A 17,776-nucleotide genomic window follows, 5' to 3' on the forward strand; every position below is an offset into this window, starting at 1 on the left:
GGTAGGTTATAGGATTAGACAGAAACCACTTCACAGGTCATGGACCTGATGGGCCGCTGCAGGAGCGGACCGCTGGGCGTGATGGACCTCTGGTCTGACCCAGTGGAGGCAACTTCTTATGTTCTTAAGGGTTTTAGACAAGGATCACCATACAGGTCATGGACCTGATGGGCTGCCGTGGGAGTGGACTGCTGGGCGAGATGGATCTCTGGTCTGACCCAGTGGAGGCAACTTCTTATGTCTCCTACGGACGTCCAACAGCCTGTGCTCGAACCCTTGTTGGGCAAAAGGAGAAAGATGGAAACGGCCCTGAGCTCCTGTGAAGCAAATGCAGGCTGGCTTGTCAGCTGCAGATTGAAGTCTGTGTGATCTGAATGCAGGCAGAGCTGAAGAATCACTCGACACAAGAAATCCTGAAAAAAGGGACGAAAAACACTGAATAAAATGGAGAGAGCAGAACATACTCCTGCTGGCAGAGCTAGAGAGCACAGTGAAGTACAGCAGAGACAGGGGGGGAAATCCAGATAGCAAGTGGCCATTGGGAAGAAGACAAGAGTGAAAAATGACAGATTGACAGGAAAGCCTTGGAAAAAGAGAGGAAAGCAGAAACCAGAGACAGGGAGCAACACAACTGGAAAATGTTCTTTTTCATTTAGGAAGAAGTAACTTGGAAGCTGTGTTAGCCCAGTTCAAAAAACAAGACAAATGCCCTCATGTTCCACCCCAAGTCTTGCTCAGCCCCTCCTTCTCAGTATCCCCAGGGCATCTTTCCTCCCTCCCCTCCCTCTACCCCAGGCATTGAGGGAGCCGCTCCAACAGGGAACGCCCCGCCTCTTTCTGTACGTCGGCCGGAACCTCTTGCGTGGGGTCGCTGTGCGCAGCCAATCAGCAAGCGGCTCCTTTCGGGGTGCCTCGGAGTAACCTGCGCCGCGGTTGGCCGCAGGAGGTGGGGCAAAGATGGCGCCGGTTTGGGTGGAGCACGTTGTGGCCGATGCCGGAGCGTTCTTGCTTAACGCCGCGCTTCAGGTACTGGCCGGGGAGGGGGAGGAGAAGCGTCTTCAGTTGCCCAAAGGCTGGATTCGCAGCCATTGGCACCTAGAGCAGCGGTTCTCAACCCTGTCCTGGAGGCTTCTCGGGATAGTCCTAATGAATATGCATGAGACACATTTGCATCGAATAGAGGCGACAGGCATGTAAACCTGCCCCATGCATATTCATTAAGAAGAAGAATATCGGTTTCTGTACCGCAGGACCGTGAAAGGTGCAAATAGATTGAACTTAACAGGGTGGAAGCTAGTGATTAACAGCTCCAGGGATCAGTTATTGAGGGTCAGCTGCCTAAATACTTCAGGAACAGATATGTTTTTAGGCGTTTCCTAAATTCCCCATAAGTAGTAGGTGTAAGCAATTGTTTTAGATCTTTACCCCATAGTGCTGCCTGATGAGAGAAAAGGTGTTGGTGGCTTTTGAGTTTACATCGTCTAACTGGAGGGGAATCAAAGTTCAAATGTGAGCTTCTCTTATGTCTGTTGGCTCAGAAAGAGAAAAGGTCAGTTATATATTTAGGGGCTAGATCGAATAGTACCTTAAAGCAAAAACATCCAAACTTGAACCTCACATGTGCCTCCATCGGCAGCCAATGCAGGTGTCAGTAGTAAGGTGTCATATGATTGAACTTCTTCAGCCCGAAAATCAGTTTGACCGTTGCATTTTGCACTAGTGGCCGAGGGTCCCTTGAGAAAGAAAATATCATCTTCCACTTCGACACGTCCCGTGAGGTACTTAAATGTTTCGATCATGTCTCATCTCTCCCTACATTCCTCGAGAGTGTAGAGCTGCAATTTGTTCAGTCTCTCTTCGTACGAGAGACCCTTGAGCCCCAAGATCATCCTGGTGGCCGTCCGCTGAACCAATTCAATTCTGCGCACATCTTTGCCACATTACAGTAAAGATGTGCACAGAATTGAATCGGTTCAGCGGACGGCCATCAGGATGATCTCGGGGCTCAAGGGTCTCTCGTACGAAGAGAGACTGAACAAATTGCAGCTCTACACTCTCGAGGAACGTAGGGAGAGGGGAGACATGATCAAAACATTTAAGTACCTCACGGGACGTGTCAAAGTGGAAGATGATATTTTCTGTCTCAAGGGACCCTCGGCCACAAGAGGGCACCCGCTCAAACTCAGGGGCGGAAAATTTCATGGCGACACCAGAAAGTATTTCTTCACAGAGAGAGTGGTTGATCATTGGAACAAGCTTCCAGTGCAGGTGATCGAGGCAGACAGCGTGCCAGACTTTAAGAATAAATGGGATACCCATGTGGGATCCCTACGAGGGTCAAGATAAGAAAATTGGGTCATTAGGGCATAGACAGGGGGTGGGTAAGCAGAGTGGGCAGACTTGATGGGCTGTAGCCCTTTTTTGCCGTCATCTTCTATGTTTTCTATGTAGTTGTAATTGTCGCATATTCTTTTGGGAAATTGCCAAATAGGCGATATTATAGTAATCAAGTTGATGCAGTACGAGGGATTGTACCAGAATTCTAAATGATGAAACATCAAAATATTCTCTAATGGACCCAAGCTTCCAGAGTGAAAAAACCCTTTCTGATTAAGGGGTCTACCTGGTCTTTCATGGTTACATAGAAACATAGAGTATGACGGCAGAAAAGGGCCATCGGCCCAACAAGTATGCCCTCTCGAATAACCCACCTCCCTAAGCACTTCCTCAAAGTGAACCCACATGTTTATCCCATTTATTCTTAAAATCGAGCATGTTGTTGGCCTCTACTACCTGAAGTGGAAGATCATTCCATCGATCAACCACCCTTTCAGTGAAAAAATACTTCCTAGTGTCACCATGAAATCTCCCACCCCTGATTTTTAGCGGATGCCCTCTTGTCGCTGTAGGTCCTGTGAGGAAAAATATGTCTTCTTCCACCTCAGTACGGCCAGTAACATATTTGAACGTCTCTATCATGTCTCCCCTCTCTCTGCGTTCCTCGAGAGTGTAATGTAATGTATAGCTGTCACTTACCTAGATGTTCTTCATATGGTAGATCCTTGAGGCCTGAGACCATCCTAGTGGCCAGCCATTCACTGAACCGATTCCATTCTCAGCACATCCTTTTAATAGTGTGGCCTCCAAAACTGAACACAATATTCCAGATGTGGTCTCACCATGGACCTGTACAGCGGCATTACCACTTCGGGCTTTTGGCTGACGAAACTTCTCCGGATGCAACCCAGCATTTGTCTAGCCTTGGATGAAGCTTTCTCCACTTGATTGGCCGTCTTCATATCTTCACTAATAATTACTCCCAGGTCCCGTTCTATAACAGTTCTAGTTAAGGTCTCACCGTTCAGAGTGTAGGTTCTGCAAGGGTTTCCGTTACCAAGGTGCATAACCATATCTAATTTATGTTTGATCAACGTTTCCATAAATTTACACACTACTAATGTAAGACTTACCGGCCTGTAATTTACATTAAGCTGGTATACTGTTACACCCAATACTGATGCATAGTGGTGTTTTGGTGTCAAGTGGATGTGGTGAAGCTACAAAAAAATTTTTTTTTTCTGAATTAAATTTCAGTTTGAATTCAGTCATCCATTGCTCCATCAAATTTAGTACTTCTAATGCCTTTGGGAGTAACTTCCGGGAGAGAATTAGCAAATGGAACGATGATCGTAAAGTCATCTGCGTAACTAAATAACTTTATCCCCAGCTGGGTCAATTGCGCACCTAGTGACATTGAAAAGCAATGGAGATAGTGGTGACCCTTGCAGTACGCCAGATGGATTGTTCCAGGCAAAGGGGTACTCCAGGACCGGGTTGAGAAACACTGATCTACAGCAATATAGAATCAACCATTTGTCAATGGTTTTGGATGTAATGCAAATGGGTCTGGGGAAGATTCTTTGTGGAGAGCTTGAAAACGGGACTGGTTGGGGTTCCCCCTGGACATCTTTGGGAATCACTGAGTTGGAGAGCCAGTGATAGATAGAAGGGGAGAAAACTTGTGATTTACAAAGTGGGGGGGTCAAGGAAGAACATAGTTTATTTATTTATTACTAACTCAAGGTGAATTATTTCTAGGTTGCATATACAAAAGATTATGCCATATAATTTATCTTTTCAAGCTGGATCATGGGATAAACCCTTTTCTGTCCTTATACCAAACTCTTAACTGCTGTCTTTCCTTTAGAAAAATGTTATTTGACAAATTCTTCTGAATGTGATTATGATACACTGTGCTTGTATACTCTCTTGTTATTAACCACGTTGACTGAGAGGTTACTGCAGTATATAAGTGAATTTTTTATGTTATACAGTTGGTATTTCCCTGTCTTCAGGGGACTCACAATCGAAGGGCTACATTTACTAATTTGCATTAGTTGTGGTATTGTTTAGATGTTTAGTTTGACTGTTTGAAGTATTGTTTGTTGTAAACTGTCTTGATAAGGTAACAGAAAATAACAAATTCAGAAACCTGTTATTGGTAAATAAACACTGCATTAATGTTAGTATAGATTAGTAAATGAGGCTGTAAGTTTATTGTTTAGGCAATGGAGATTGACATGACATTAACCACAGGCCACTCTTCCACTCTGTGACCTGGACTTTGTCCTTTTTAACAAATAATAAACACAAAGCAACATATCTCTATTTCACAGGAGATTGGGAAAAATATTTACACTGTTAAGGAAGTGGTCAGTGAAATTCGGGACAAAGAGACACGGAGGCGACTTGCAGTGCTGCCCTATGTGCTGCAATTCAAGGAACCTTTCCCAGAAAATATCAAACTTGGTGAGCATTTGCAGGGCTGGTAAAATGCTTTGACATCTGGAGCCATCTTTCGTTTGGCAGAAGCTGAGAAAACATATAGAATATGTATTTATTTATTCAGTTTCCTATAACGTTGTCCCAGGGGAGCTCAGAACAGTTGACATGAATTGATTCAGGTACTCAAGTCCTGATGGGCTTACAATCTATCTAATGTACCTGGGCAATGGAGGGATTAAGTGTGTCGAGGGTCAGAAGGACCAGCATGGGATTTGAACCCACAACCTCAGGGTGCTGAGGCTCTAGCTTTAACCATTGTGCCACACTCTATAAGTTTTTACAGCTTCTGACAAACTTTTCTACTCATAAATGTGTTCGCTTCTGCTCTATTATTGAGGTTTATTTGCTAGATTTATTGTCTATACCATTTGGTTAAGAACCAGCAGACAAAAAAGAAGGACAGTGTTGCAGTGTACAGAGCAGTTGAGAATAGAATATATCTGCCCCCATAATTTTTCATTAAGAGAAAACTTCAGACTGTGGGATCGAGTCAACAAACCATAACAAAAATTGCCATACTGGGAAGAACTGATTGTCCATTAAGCCCAGTATTCTGTGTCCAGCAGTGGCTAACCCAGGCCCCAAATACCTAGCTAGATCCCAAGTAGTAAAACAGATTTTATGCTGCTTATCCTGGGAATTTCCCCAAGCAATCTCAACAATGGCCTATGGACCTATTAGGAAATTATTCAAACCTTTTTTTAAACTCTGCTAAGCTAACTGATGATATGGATATGTTAGTCTAGTAAAAAGGTATCTGGCTTTTCAAAGAAGTCAATGCCCTATAACCAAAGAAGTATCCAAGTTTTATTAAAATTTGATATACCGCTTAAAATAACTGTCTAAGTGGTGTACAAAACTTGAGAATAAAAATATTTAAAAACTTTGGGGGAATATGACAAAGACAAAAAGTACTGTTCAAGGCCAACCATGCCTGAAAACTATTCATTCAAAACTCCAACTGATCCTCAAACTACTTAGAGAGAATATAAATTGTCCCAACTTACAGTATTTATGACTGTCTTATGTACATATAAGAATATGTGTCTGTCAAAAGAGAGCTTTCTGGTCTGGAGCTTCTGGGATATTAACCTAACAGAAGGCACCAGGAGGATGCAGCCAGGTGTCAGCAAATACCTGCATGGAAGTGGAACCAATTATAAAAAAAGAGAGAATCAGTGTGTAAAAGTCTTCTTGTTCTTAAAGTCCATCCAAAATTAATTTATTTGGTATGTTATGTGACTTGCTTAACTTTGTTTGTGTTAATTGTTTTTGCATAATAAAAAAAGACTTCTAAAAATAAAAAAGAAGCAGCACATGGATCACAAAACTATAATGTGAAAATAAAATCTAAAGACGTTGCATATTATCAAAAATAAGTTAATGAACATAAGACTTGCCGCTGCTGGGTCAGACCAGTGGTCCATCGTGCCCAGCAGGCCGCTCAGGCGGTGGCCCCCAGGTCTAAATGAGTCCAGCCTCACCTGCATACATCCCAGTTGAGCAGGAACTTGTCCAGTTTAGTCTTGAAACCCTGTAGGGTGTTTTCCCCTACAACAGACTCATTTTTCTTTTTTTTTTTTGTTTAAAGGAGGGTTTTATTGTAATCGAGCAATACAACAGTAACAATGAATCAATTTAAAGAAGGAACATTTCTTATACAAATAAAGCTGCCTCCAGTATTTTGAACCAAACCAAAACCAAGGTGTTTTCTTAACCTCCAGTTATGGCCATACTTTTATATGAGAATGGAGTAGACACCACAGTCTTGGCTAAAGAAAATAGAGGATGGGCCAAAAGTATTTATTTGTTTATTATTTCTTTTTATTTTACGAGTGTCGCAAATAAAATTCATGTGAAGTTTTTGTATCAGTTACATCATTTTGCTTTTACTTGATTATCATCCAGTAGTCTATTATACCTGTACAATAAAAAGAAATAATGAATAAATACCGTCTACCTACTTTTGGCCCACCCTGTATTTATGAACAACTTCAAAATCCATGAGGCTAGATGAGATACATCCAGGATACTGAGCATGCTCAAAGAAGTTTGGGGGGATCCTCTTTATAGATCCTTGGGAACCGGAGAGGTTCAATTGGATTAGAGACGACTTGTATATCTACCTCTCTACACCCAAAATTTCTACAGCAATCTAGGCCAAGTCTGACATTGCTACTTGGATGTCTTGCTGCCCTCTAAAGCTACACTTGGCCAAGATGGTACTCCTTATCTTTCCTCCTAAACCTATCTCTCCTCTCCCTATATTCTCTGTTTCAACGGATAATACTCTCATCCTCCTTGTCTCATCCTCCTTGTCTCATCGGTGTACAACCTTGGGGTCAACTTTGACTCCTCTCTATCCTCTTCACATACCAACAACTGCCAATACTTGTCACTAAAATCTGGAGTTTCCTTTTTGAGCATGCTGCCAAGACCGTTATCCATGCCCTTGTCACCTCTCACCTGGATTACTGCAACGTGCTTCTCGTGGGTCTCCCACTAACCCATCTCTCCCCACATCAAACTGTTCAGAATTCTGCTTCCTGCCTCGTATTCCGCTAGGATCACTATGCTCATGTTACCCCTCTCCTCAAGTCGTTTTATTGTCTCCCTGTCCGCTTTCACATACAGTTCAAACTCCTCCTCCTGAACAAGTGTACTCACTTTGCGGCTCCTCAGTATCTCTCCTGTCTCTCCCTACACCCTACCCCAGGAACTCTGTTCTTCGAGTAAGTCTCTCTTGTCTGTACCCTTCTCTTCTACTGTCAACTCCTGATTCTTCCCCTTCTGACTTGCTGTACCGTTTGCCTGGAACAACCTGCCTGAATCAGTCCGCCAGGCTCCATCTCTGGCGATTGCCAAATCCAGGCCCAAAGCCCACGGTCCTAATGCTTCCAACTTATAATACACTATATCTGTTTCTCATTCCCTTTGCACTGAAGTCCCTACCCTCTCAACGTCTGCATCATTTTGTATAGCCCCGACATGAAGAGTATATATTGATCCATCCTGTGTGTCTGTCATAATTAGATTGTAAGCTCTTTTAAGCAGGGACCATCTCTTGTGTGTTTAATATACGACACTGCATGTGTCTGGTAGTGCTGTAGAAATAATAGTAGCAGTAGTAGAGAAGGGCCGATGTGGTCCCTCTTCACACAAGTGGTAACAGAAAAGGTGGGAAACTAGAGGCCATTAAGCCTTCTCTGCTGAAGGAAAAGATAGTAAGCTTTGTTTAATCCAACTAGAGAATGACACAGGAACGGGGACAGAGCTCGTGGCCATGGAGACAAACCATTTCCTTGCGTCACCTCTATAAAACACTAGTATCAATATGTAACACTAGTATCAATATGTAACACTAGTATCAATATCAACACTTCTTCAGCTGAATTAAGTGCTTAAGAAAACCTGCAGAAGCTGCTTTTGGACTTCAATGAGCTACAGTTAAATGACCTAATTTGTGTCTTGTCTGCTGATCAGACTCCTACTGTCTATTATGTCCTTCCATCAGTTGCTCAAGCATCTTACTGTTACTGCAACAAATTCATCCATCAAGGAACATTTCCAACGTTTTATAGACACATATATTTTCTTGTTCATCCACTACACCCATGTCTGAAAGAGAATCCAGTTATCTTCCCAGATGATGTTAAAACACAGGCAACCAAATATTTGGGGAAAGTTGTACCAAAACCATATTGAAATGAAAGGCTCTATTTGTGATTTACAAACAGTTGAACAGAATATTGTCTCTTTTTATACTTTAATAAAAAGATTTAAATATAAAACAAGTGGTGATGGTAAAAATATTTTAAACAAAAAAGGCTTGACTTGGTCCTGAGTAAAGCAACGGAAATGATATGGGATGCACCAAAACACACCCGAGAAGACTCTCAAGGCCTGAATATGAATGGTTAAGTATCTGAAAAGTATTAATGCACAAACCAATCTTTTTCCAAGGATGAGAAAAATGTAGAGCCAAGAGGAAATTTAAAAAAAACAGCATCAGAAAAATCTTTCATTGAAATTGGGGGGGAATGCCCTTGTGATGGAGGTGGTGGGGACCAAATAGTGATGGAATTCAAAAAGACATAGGATAAAATCAAAGTAGAGAACATTTCCACTCAAAGCAAATGAATTTCACCCTTCAGAAAAGCATAGAGGGGAGTAACCTATACGGAGCGGCAATTACAGCTTTATCTGCCATCATTCACTATGTAAAAATTCACTGGGTCAGGAGAACTCTCAAAACTTGTCATAGATAGATGAGACCTCTTTACCTGGACTAACTTCGCCTACATGTGTGCTGCTTATTTCCACATATCTAACTAGACCAGGGGTAGGCAATTCCGATCCTCAAGAGCCGGAGCCAGGTCAGGTTTTCAGGATCTCCACAATAAATATGCATGAGATAGATTTGCATCTCAAGGAGGCAGTGCCTGCAAATCCATCTCGTACATATTCATGGTGGAGATCCTGAAAACCTGACCTGGCTCCGGCTCTCGAGGACCGGAATTGCCTACCCCTGAACTAGACTAATAAGGCAACACAATTTTTTACTGCAGACGACAGTCAGTTAAATGCCTTGGTTTCTCTGAAAAATTTGTTGGTCCAAATTTCTTTCATTTAGCTTGTCAGTGAGATTAAAAATGGGAGGGTATTTCAGTAGTTACTTTTGGTGTGCAACACGTTTGTGATCCATACATTGCTTTCTGTGTTTTAAGTTGTGTCATCTTTTTATTTCTTCCAGTCCTGCCTGCAGTTACCTTGCTACTAAAGGGTTTATTTGTTTCTTTCCCCAGTAACAGAGTTTTCAAAGAAAACAGGTGATTACAGAAGCCTCTCGGCCACAGATATCAAAGTACTGGCCCTCACGTACCAGCTAGAGGCAGAACATGTAGGAATTGGTCACATAAGGAAAGAATGTGAAGTGAAGGTGAGGCTTGGTGCTAAGCGCTTGTGCTTTCTGGAAGAAAGATGTTATTTTAATGAAAAAACAAACCCTTTCTTTTAGGCTACAGTGAGTTCGTCTCTGCAGCACCCTGAGACCCCCGTTAACATCACAGGGTTTCATTTGCCTTCCAAGGTAAGAGTTTGCACTGGGTACCCTTTTCTGCATATGCATGTAACCAGTATGTACAAGAATAACTAAAGCTCTCATCTTTGAATTCTTCTCCCTTTTACAGAAGAAAAGCCTCACAGATAGACCGGCTGAGCCTGCGTCAGCTTCCGAGGTGGGCCGTGGCGTTGAATGCGCAGAGCAGCCTGAGTTTGGCTCATTTCTGTACTGGAGGGACCCTCTGCCCAGCATCGAGGAGTTGTTGCAAGAATTCCTGGTGAGCTTTTCAAACCCAAAGCAACATTTCAGAAAAGGAGATGATCCCTCGTTTTCTCCCCTCTCTCCATCTCCTGCCCCACTTTGTTCAAGCGTTTTGTGCAACATGCAATGCAGTTGGCAGGAGGAGACTTTTAATAGAAAATCAAGCCCATCCCACCCCCCCAAGCACCGGGTCTCTGATTATCTGGCAAGCAGCTTCCTTAACTGAAATTCACTTATTAAACTCACTGCTGCTTTCTGTGACACATCCTTGTTATAAGTGGCCGCTGTCTCACTGCAGGCTCTGACGTAGAGAGTTGCGCGGGGACAGAAATCCCACCCGTCCCCGCCAAAGTCCCACCCGTCCCCGTGAGGAATCCCACCCGTCCCCGTGAGGAATCCCACCCGTCCCCGCGAGGAATCCCTCCATCCCCACCCGTCCCCGCGAGGAATCCCCCCGTCCCCGTGAGGAATCCCCTCCGTCCCCACGAGGAATCCCCTTTGTCTCTACCTGTCCCTATAAACTACAGAAATAGTTAATTCATTTAATTATGCTACTGAATTAAAGGCTCTGGTAGAAACCCATTTACAAATAAGCAAAAAGACTTTATTAATTTGGAAATATTAATTGGGAAGAATACATACTTTGTAAACGGGTTTCTACCAAAGCCTCTAATGTTTATAAATTTTTATCGACACAACTAATATACTACTTTATCCTGAAGCAAAAAAAAGAATTTTTTTCCTACCTTTATTGCCTGGTTTCTGCTTTCCTCATATTCTCATTCAATTCCTTCCATCCACTGTCTCTCTTCTCTCTGCGTCTTCCATTTGCTCTGTTACTGTGCCTCTCCCTTTCTCCCCCCTTCCAAATTGATCCGGCGCCCATCTTCTTCCCTCCGCTCCCCCCATAGTCTGGCATCTCTGTCTTCTTCCCTGCCAGCGTCTTCTCCCCACTCTCTCTTCCCCATTTCCTTTCAGCGTCCTTCTCCCCCCATCTTCCCCATGTTCTGTCAGCATCCTTCTCCCCCCTCTGTCTTCCACATGTGCTTTCAGTGTCCTTCTTCCCCCTGTCTTCCCCATGTCCTTTCAGCGTCCTTCTCCCCCCTCTGTCTTCCCCATGTCCTTTCAGCGTCCTTCTCCCCCCCGTCTTCCCCATGTCCTTTCAGCGTCCTTTTCCCCCCCTCTTTCCCATGTCCTTTCAGCGTCCTTCTCCACCCCTTTGTCTTCCCCATGTGCTTTCAGCGTCCTTCTCCACCCTTTTGTCTTCCCCAGTGCTTTCAGCTCCTTCTCCCCCCTCAGTTTTACCTTAAGCGCCTTTTCCTCTCCACTCCACCTTTCCTCCCTTTCTCCCTCCCTGCCCCTTACCTTTGTGGCGCTTACCCGCCCGACTGACAACAGAACAGGTCCGGTCCAACAAACCTCCCTGCCTTGTAGCCGCGAATCTAAATTACCTTCTTACAGCAGCTGGAGTATTGAAGCTGCTGTAAGAAAGTAATTTAGATTCGCGGCTACAGGGCAGGGAGGTTTGACGGACCGGGCCTATTGTCGATCGGTCGGGAGATCTGGCTGGCTGTGCTGCTCGGCTGTGTGCGGCAGGGCTGAGGGCAGGTAGGGAGACGAGCCTCGCGGCTGAATACATCCAGCCCCGCAGGAACCCCGCAACCCTAGGGGGCGTCCCCACGGGATCCCCGCGACCCGAAGGGGGAACCCACGGGATCCCCGCGGGTCCCGCGGGATTCCCATCGTCCCCGTTCCCGTGCAGCTCTCTACTCTGACGGAGATGGAGAGGAGCTTCGCACCAGCTGCCTCCTTTCCATGCTTTCTTTAACTATCCTTGTTCTAAATATTTCCTTCAACAGTCATAAGAATAGCCTTACTGGGTCAGGTCCATCAAGCCCAGTAGCCCGTTCTCATGATGGCCAATCCAGGTCACTAGTACTTGGCCAAAACCCAAGGAGTAGCAACATTCCAGAATCTCAAAGATTAGCAAGATTCTGGAACCCCAAATAGCAACATTCCAAGCTACCGGTCCAGGGCAAGCAGTGACTTCCCCATGTTTTTCTCAGTACAGACAGCTCATACTGATGAGGGTGTGCCAAGATGGCGGCGGTGTGAGAGTCGTTAGTAAGACACTGGAAAGAACCGACAGGAGCTGCCTAACTGTTTGGTCGGCTTTGTAAGTCTTCAACATTGCTGTTATGCCTCATACAAAGAGGAAGGGAGTAGTTAGAGCCATATCCTCGCCAACACTAGCATCCACCCCTCTCCAGCAGACTGTCGATCGCCTCTACCAATGACTGCGATCATCTATTGAATAGTCTGGCATTGGCCTTGAAACATTGTTATCACCGCCATCTACCCTCAATCCTCCCAGCTGCTTCCGGGGCTCTGGAGCAGGAGAAACGTGATCCCAGAAGTGGATTCACGGGGTCTCCAAGCGAGGGCACAGCGTCAACGGCAGAGCAGCTGATGTCTACAATCAAGTGAGCCAGCTCCCATGGAGGCTTCCTTGAATGACATCTGGTCATTGCTTCAGCGTATGGAGATTAAAATGACCAAATCCACGGAAGAGGTATCTAATATTACAACTAAACTAGACACTTTAACTAAAACTGTGGACTTGATGAAAACAGAGTTTACAGGCCAGGCAAACACAGGAAGAGATATAACATTTGCAGCAGTTTAAAGCAGCAGCAATTAAGGATAATGCCTTAATTCATAGAAAATTGGAGCAGATAGAAAATTTTAATCGTCGGTTGAACCTTCGCTTCCTGAATTTTCCTCAGGCCCCCGGTGTTTTACCTATTGACTTTCTTAAAAGGTATTTGTCTGAGAATTTAAAAATTCCCCTAAATAATATTCCTCCAGTTAATGAGATTTACTATTTGCTAAATAGAAAAATTTCTCAAAAGGATAAAAAGAATGGTCAAGTGACTCGGATTGATTTTGAAAATGTGCCCGTTCTTCTTGAACAAACCTTAACAACTGACACTGAAAGAGCTACTCTTTTGGTGTCCTTCGTGTTTGAACAGGACGCTAATATGGTTTTGAAATTATATTTCAAGAATTCTCAGACTCTGTTTGGGGGTCAGAAAATATGGTTATACCCTGATGTGTCTAAAACCACTCAGGAGCAAAGAAAGTTTTTCCTTTCCCTACGTCAGGAGACAATTAACCTGGAAGCTTCTTTTCTTCTCGCATATCCCTATAAAAGCCTGGCCAGGTATTTGGGAGTTAAGTACACTTTTTTCCCTCCAGATCATTTGAAGCAGTTCCTTGATGTCAAGAAGATCGTTAAGGACTGAGTAAAGAGGGATTTTTCAAATAATACAGTTGTTTAAATCACATTAAGCTTTTCTTTAGAATGATATACATTTAATTTCTCCTATTATATTCATTGACTGCCCCCACCAATATTGTTGTCTAAGAAAGGGGTTTAAGATTTGGTTATATTGTAAAATTGTTTTTTCTTCTCTGTTTCATATAGCAAGAGGTATTCTTGTAAAATTTATTTGAAAGTTATAAATAAATTAATTTAAAAAAACCAGACAGACAGTTCCTCATTTTGGCAATGGCAGAATTGGCTACATACTTTCATGATGTGGGAAGTTAAAGAAGTAAATCCTACTTTTTAAGCAGTCTCGTACATACAGTATATTCAATCCTTATCTCCAAAGAATGAGTTTAATACATAGTAACATAGTAGACGATAGCAGTTAAAGACCTGAATGGTCCATCCAGTCTGCCCAACCTAATTCAATTTACATTTTTTTCTTCTTAGCTATTTCTGGGCAAGAATCCAAAGCTCTACCCGGTACTGTGCTTGGGTTCCAACTGCCGAAATCTCCATTAAAACCTACTCCATCCCATCTAAACCCTCCTAGCCATTGAAGCCCTCTCCAGCCCATCCTCCCCCAAACGGCCATATACAGACGCAGACCGTGCAAGTCTGCCCAGTACTGGCCTTAGTTCAATATTTAATATTATTTTCTGATTCTAGATCCTCTGTGTTCATCCCACGCTTCTTTGAACTCAGTCACAGTTTTACTCTCCACCACCTCTCTCAGGAGCGCATTCCAGGCAACCACCACCCTCTCCGTAAAGTAGAATTTCCTAACATTGCTCTTGAATCTACCACCCCTCAACCTCAAATTATGGCCTCTGGTTTTTACCATTTTCCTTTCTCTGGAAAAGATTTTGTTCTACGTTAAAACCCTTCAAGTATTTGAATGTCTGAATCATATCTCCCCTGTCCCTCCTTTCCTCTAGGGCACAGTTCTTCAACCGCCGGTCTGCGGACCGGTGCTGGTCCGCAGAAAATTCCTGCCGGTCTGCACAGGACCGGCAAGATCAACATCTTCAATTTCCTGCCAGTCCGCACAGGACTGGCAAGATCGAGGAGGCAGGGCCGGAGAGATAATGGGGAGCCTCAGACTGTGTTTTCTTTCCTCCCAGCGGCTCTCCTTACAAGCACAGCGATTCAGGAAGGAAGCCTTGGAGCTTTTGCTGAGTCGGGCCGCCTCTGATGATGCAACATCCGCTTTCCTCAGAGGCGGTGTGACCCAACAAAGGACCCGAGGCTGCCTTACTGAATCGCAGCGCTGGCAAGTAAGGAGAGTTGCTGGGAGGGGGGAGAGTTGCTGGGCATGGTGAAAAAAAAAAAGGGACAGCTGTTACTGGATCTGGAGAGGGAGGAGAGATGCTGCTGGAAGGGGAGGAGGGAAAGGAGTCTGGGAAGCTGCTAGGTAAGTGGAAAAAGGGACAGCTGCTACTGGACCTGGAGAAGGAGAGATGCTGCTGGGAGGGGAGGAGGGAAAGGAGTCTGGGAAGCTGCTGGGCATGGTGAAAAAGGGATAGCTGCTACTGGACCTAGAGAGGGAGAAGGAGAGATGCTGCTGGGAGGGGAGGAGGGAAAGGAGTCTGGGAAGCTGCTGGGCATGGTGAAAAATGGATAGCTGCTACTGGACCTAGAGAGGGAGAAGGAGAGATGCTGCTGGGAGAGGAGGAGGGAAAGGAAAGGGAAGAGAATTACTGCTGGACAGGGGGAGGAGGGAAGGGAGAAGAAAAAAGGAAGGAAACAGCTTGCAGGGAGATTAGAGGAGGGGAAGGGGAGAGACAGGAATGAGATGGGAAGGGGGGTCAGCAGAGAAATTGAGAGGGACAAAGATGCTAGATCTGGTGTAGGAGAGATAAAAATGAAGAGAGCAGTGAAGCTGGAATGAATCGTGTAAAAAGGAGAGAGGGGCATAGGCTGGATGGAAAGGGGAGGGGGGCATAGAAAGAAGACAAATACCATATGGAAGGGGGAGAGGTCAGACAGTAGATGGAAGGGGCAGATGCTGGATTGAAGAGATAGAGAGGGCAGATGCTGGAAGGAAGAGAGTGAAAAGAAGATGAAAGCAGAAACCAGAGATAACAAAAGGTAGAAACAAATAATTTTATTTCTATTTTGTGATTAGAATATATCAGATTTGAAATATATATCCTGCTAGAGCTGGTGTTAGACATAACTGGGGACTGCAAAGTCCAGGCAGTGGCTTAGGACTCTCTCTGACCAGGGGGGCAGTTGCCCTGGTTGCACTCCCCTAACCCTATTCCTGCTATGTGTGACTGCGGTATTCTGTTAGCATGATATTTCTGTGTAGCATTCTGTAATAATTTGGCTTATTTCAGTTTTCTTGATAGTAGAGGGGATATATGTGAAGGGGAGGGGAGACAGGGGTTTTGTTGATCCTTGCTCTGTATTATTTGTATTTATAAAATGACAATTGTACAGAATATTGTGTCTTTTTATACTTTAATAAAATACATTCAGTATACAATCATAACTGAGGCTTGTGCGGATGGGATCAGATGGTTTGCAAGGACCGAGCTCGCAGAGATGGGGCAGAAACGGGGTTTTTAAATTTCAGTGCTAGTAGTTTGCCGGTCCACAAAATAATTTTTTTTTCCCCGCCGGTCCATAGGTGTAAAAAGGTTGAAGAACACTGCTCTAGGGTATACATATTCAGGGCTTCCAGTCTCTCCTTATACATCTTCTGGCATAAGCCTCCTATCATTTTCGTCGCCCTCCTCTGAACCGCTTCAAGTCTTCTTACGTCCTTCGCCAGATACAGTCTCCAAAACTGAACACAATATTCCAAGTGGGGCCTTACCAATACCTGTACAGGGGCATCAACACCTTCCTTCTACTGACTATGCCTCTCTTTATACAGCCCAGCATCCTTCTGGCATCAGCCACTGCCTTGTCACACTATTTTTTTGCCTTTAGATCTTCGGACACTATCACCCCAAGGTCCCTCTCCCCGTCCGTGCATATCAGCTTCTCACCTCCCAGCATATACGGTTCCTTCCGATTATTAATCCCCAAATGCATTATTCTGCATTTCTTTGCATTGAATTTTAGTTGCCAGGCATTAGACCATTCCTCTAACTTTTGCAGATCCTTTTTCATATTTTCCACTCCCTCTTCGGTGTCTACTCCGTTACAAATCTTGGTATCATCTGCAAAAAGGCACACTTTTCCTTCTAACCCTTCAGCAATGTCACTCACATACATATTGAACAGGATTGGCCCCAGCACCGAACCCTGAGGGACTCCACTAGTCACCTTTCCTTCCTTCGAGCGACTTCCATTAACCATCACCCTCTGGCGTCTGTCCGACAGCCAGTTTCTGACCCAGTTCACCACTTTGGGTCCTAACTTAAGCCCTTCAAGTTTGTTCAACAGCCTCCTATGAGGAACTGTATCAAAGGCTTTGCTGAAATCCAAGTAAATTACATCTAGCATATGTCCTCGATCCAGCTCTCTGGTCACCCAATCAAAAAATTCAATCAGGTTCGTTTGGCACGATTTACCTTTTGTAAAGCCATGTTGCCTCGGATCCTGTAACCCATTAGATTCAAGGAAATACACTATCCTTTCTTTCAGCAACACTTCCATTATTTTTCCAACAACTGAAGTGAGGCTCACCGGCCTGTAGTTTCCTGCTTCATCCCTGTGACCACTTTTATGAATAGGGACCACATCCGCTCTCCTCCAATCCCAGGAATCACTCCCGTCTCCAGAGATTTGTTGATCAAGTCTTTAATAGGACTCGCCAGAACCTCTCTGCGCTCCCTTAGTATCCTGGGATGGATCCCGTCTGGTCCCATCGCTTTGTCCACCTTCAGTTTTTCAAGTTGCTCATAAACACTCTCCTCTGTGAATGGCGCAGAATCTACTCCTTTTTCTCGTGTAACTTTGCCAGACAATCTCGGTCCTTCTCCAGGATTTTCTTCTGTGAACACAGAACAGAAGTATTTGTTTAGCACATTTGCTTTCTCCTCATCACTTTCCACATATTGGTTCCCAGCATCTTTTAATTTAGCAATTCCATTTTTCATCTTCCTCCTTTCACTAATATATCTGAAAAAAATTTTGTCTCCCTTTTTTTACATTTTTAGCCATTTGTTCTTCTGCCTGTGGTTTCGCCAGACGTATATCTCTCTTGGCTTCTTTCAGTTTCACCCTGTAGTCCTTTCTGCTCTCCTCTTCTTGGTTTTTTTTATATTTCACGAACAACAACTCTTTCGCCTTTATTTTCTCCGCCACTAGTTTGGAGAACC

General features: G+C 44.2%; 1 protein-coding gene across 1 annotated transcript in view; it reads left to right on the forward strand.

The window, feature by feature from the left end:
• Positions 1-869: 869 nt before the first annotated feature.
• Positions 870-17,776, forward strand: part of NOB1 (NIN1 (RPN12) binding protein 1 homolog) — a 30,775-nt gene continuing 13,868 nt past the window's right edge. The window contains exons 1-5 of the mRNA XM_033943222.1: positions 870-1,026; positions 4,677-4,809; positions 9,651-9,784; positions 9,863-9,934; positions 10,035-10,184. Coding sequence (XP_033799113.1) covers positions 958-1,026; positions 4,677-4,809; positions 9,651-9,784; positions 9,863-9,934; positions 10,035-10,184 — 558 coding nt within the window. The 5' untranslated portion in view covers positions 870-957. The remainder of the gene's footprint in view (positions 1,027-4,676; positions 4,810-9,650; positions 9,785-9,862; positions 9,935-10,034; positions 10,185-17,776) is intronic.

This window comes from Geotrypetes seraphini, chromosome 4, assembly GCF_902459505.1.
Source record: "Geotrypetes seraphini chromosome 4, aGeoSer1.1, whole genome shotgun sequence".
Lineage (NCBI taxonomy): Eukaryota > Metazoa > Chordata > Amphibia > Gymnophiona > Dermophiidae > Geotrypetes > Geotrypetes seraphini.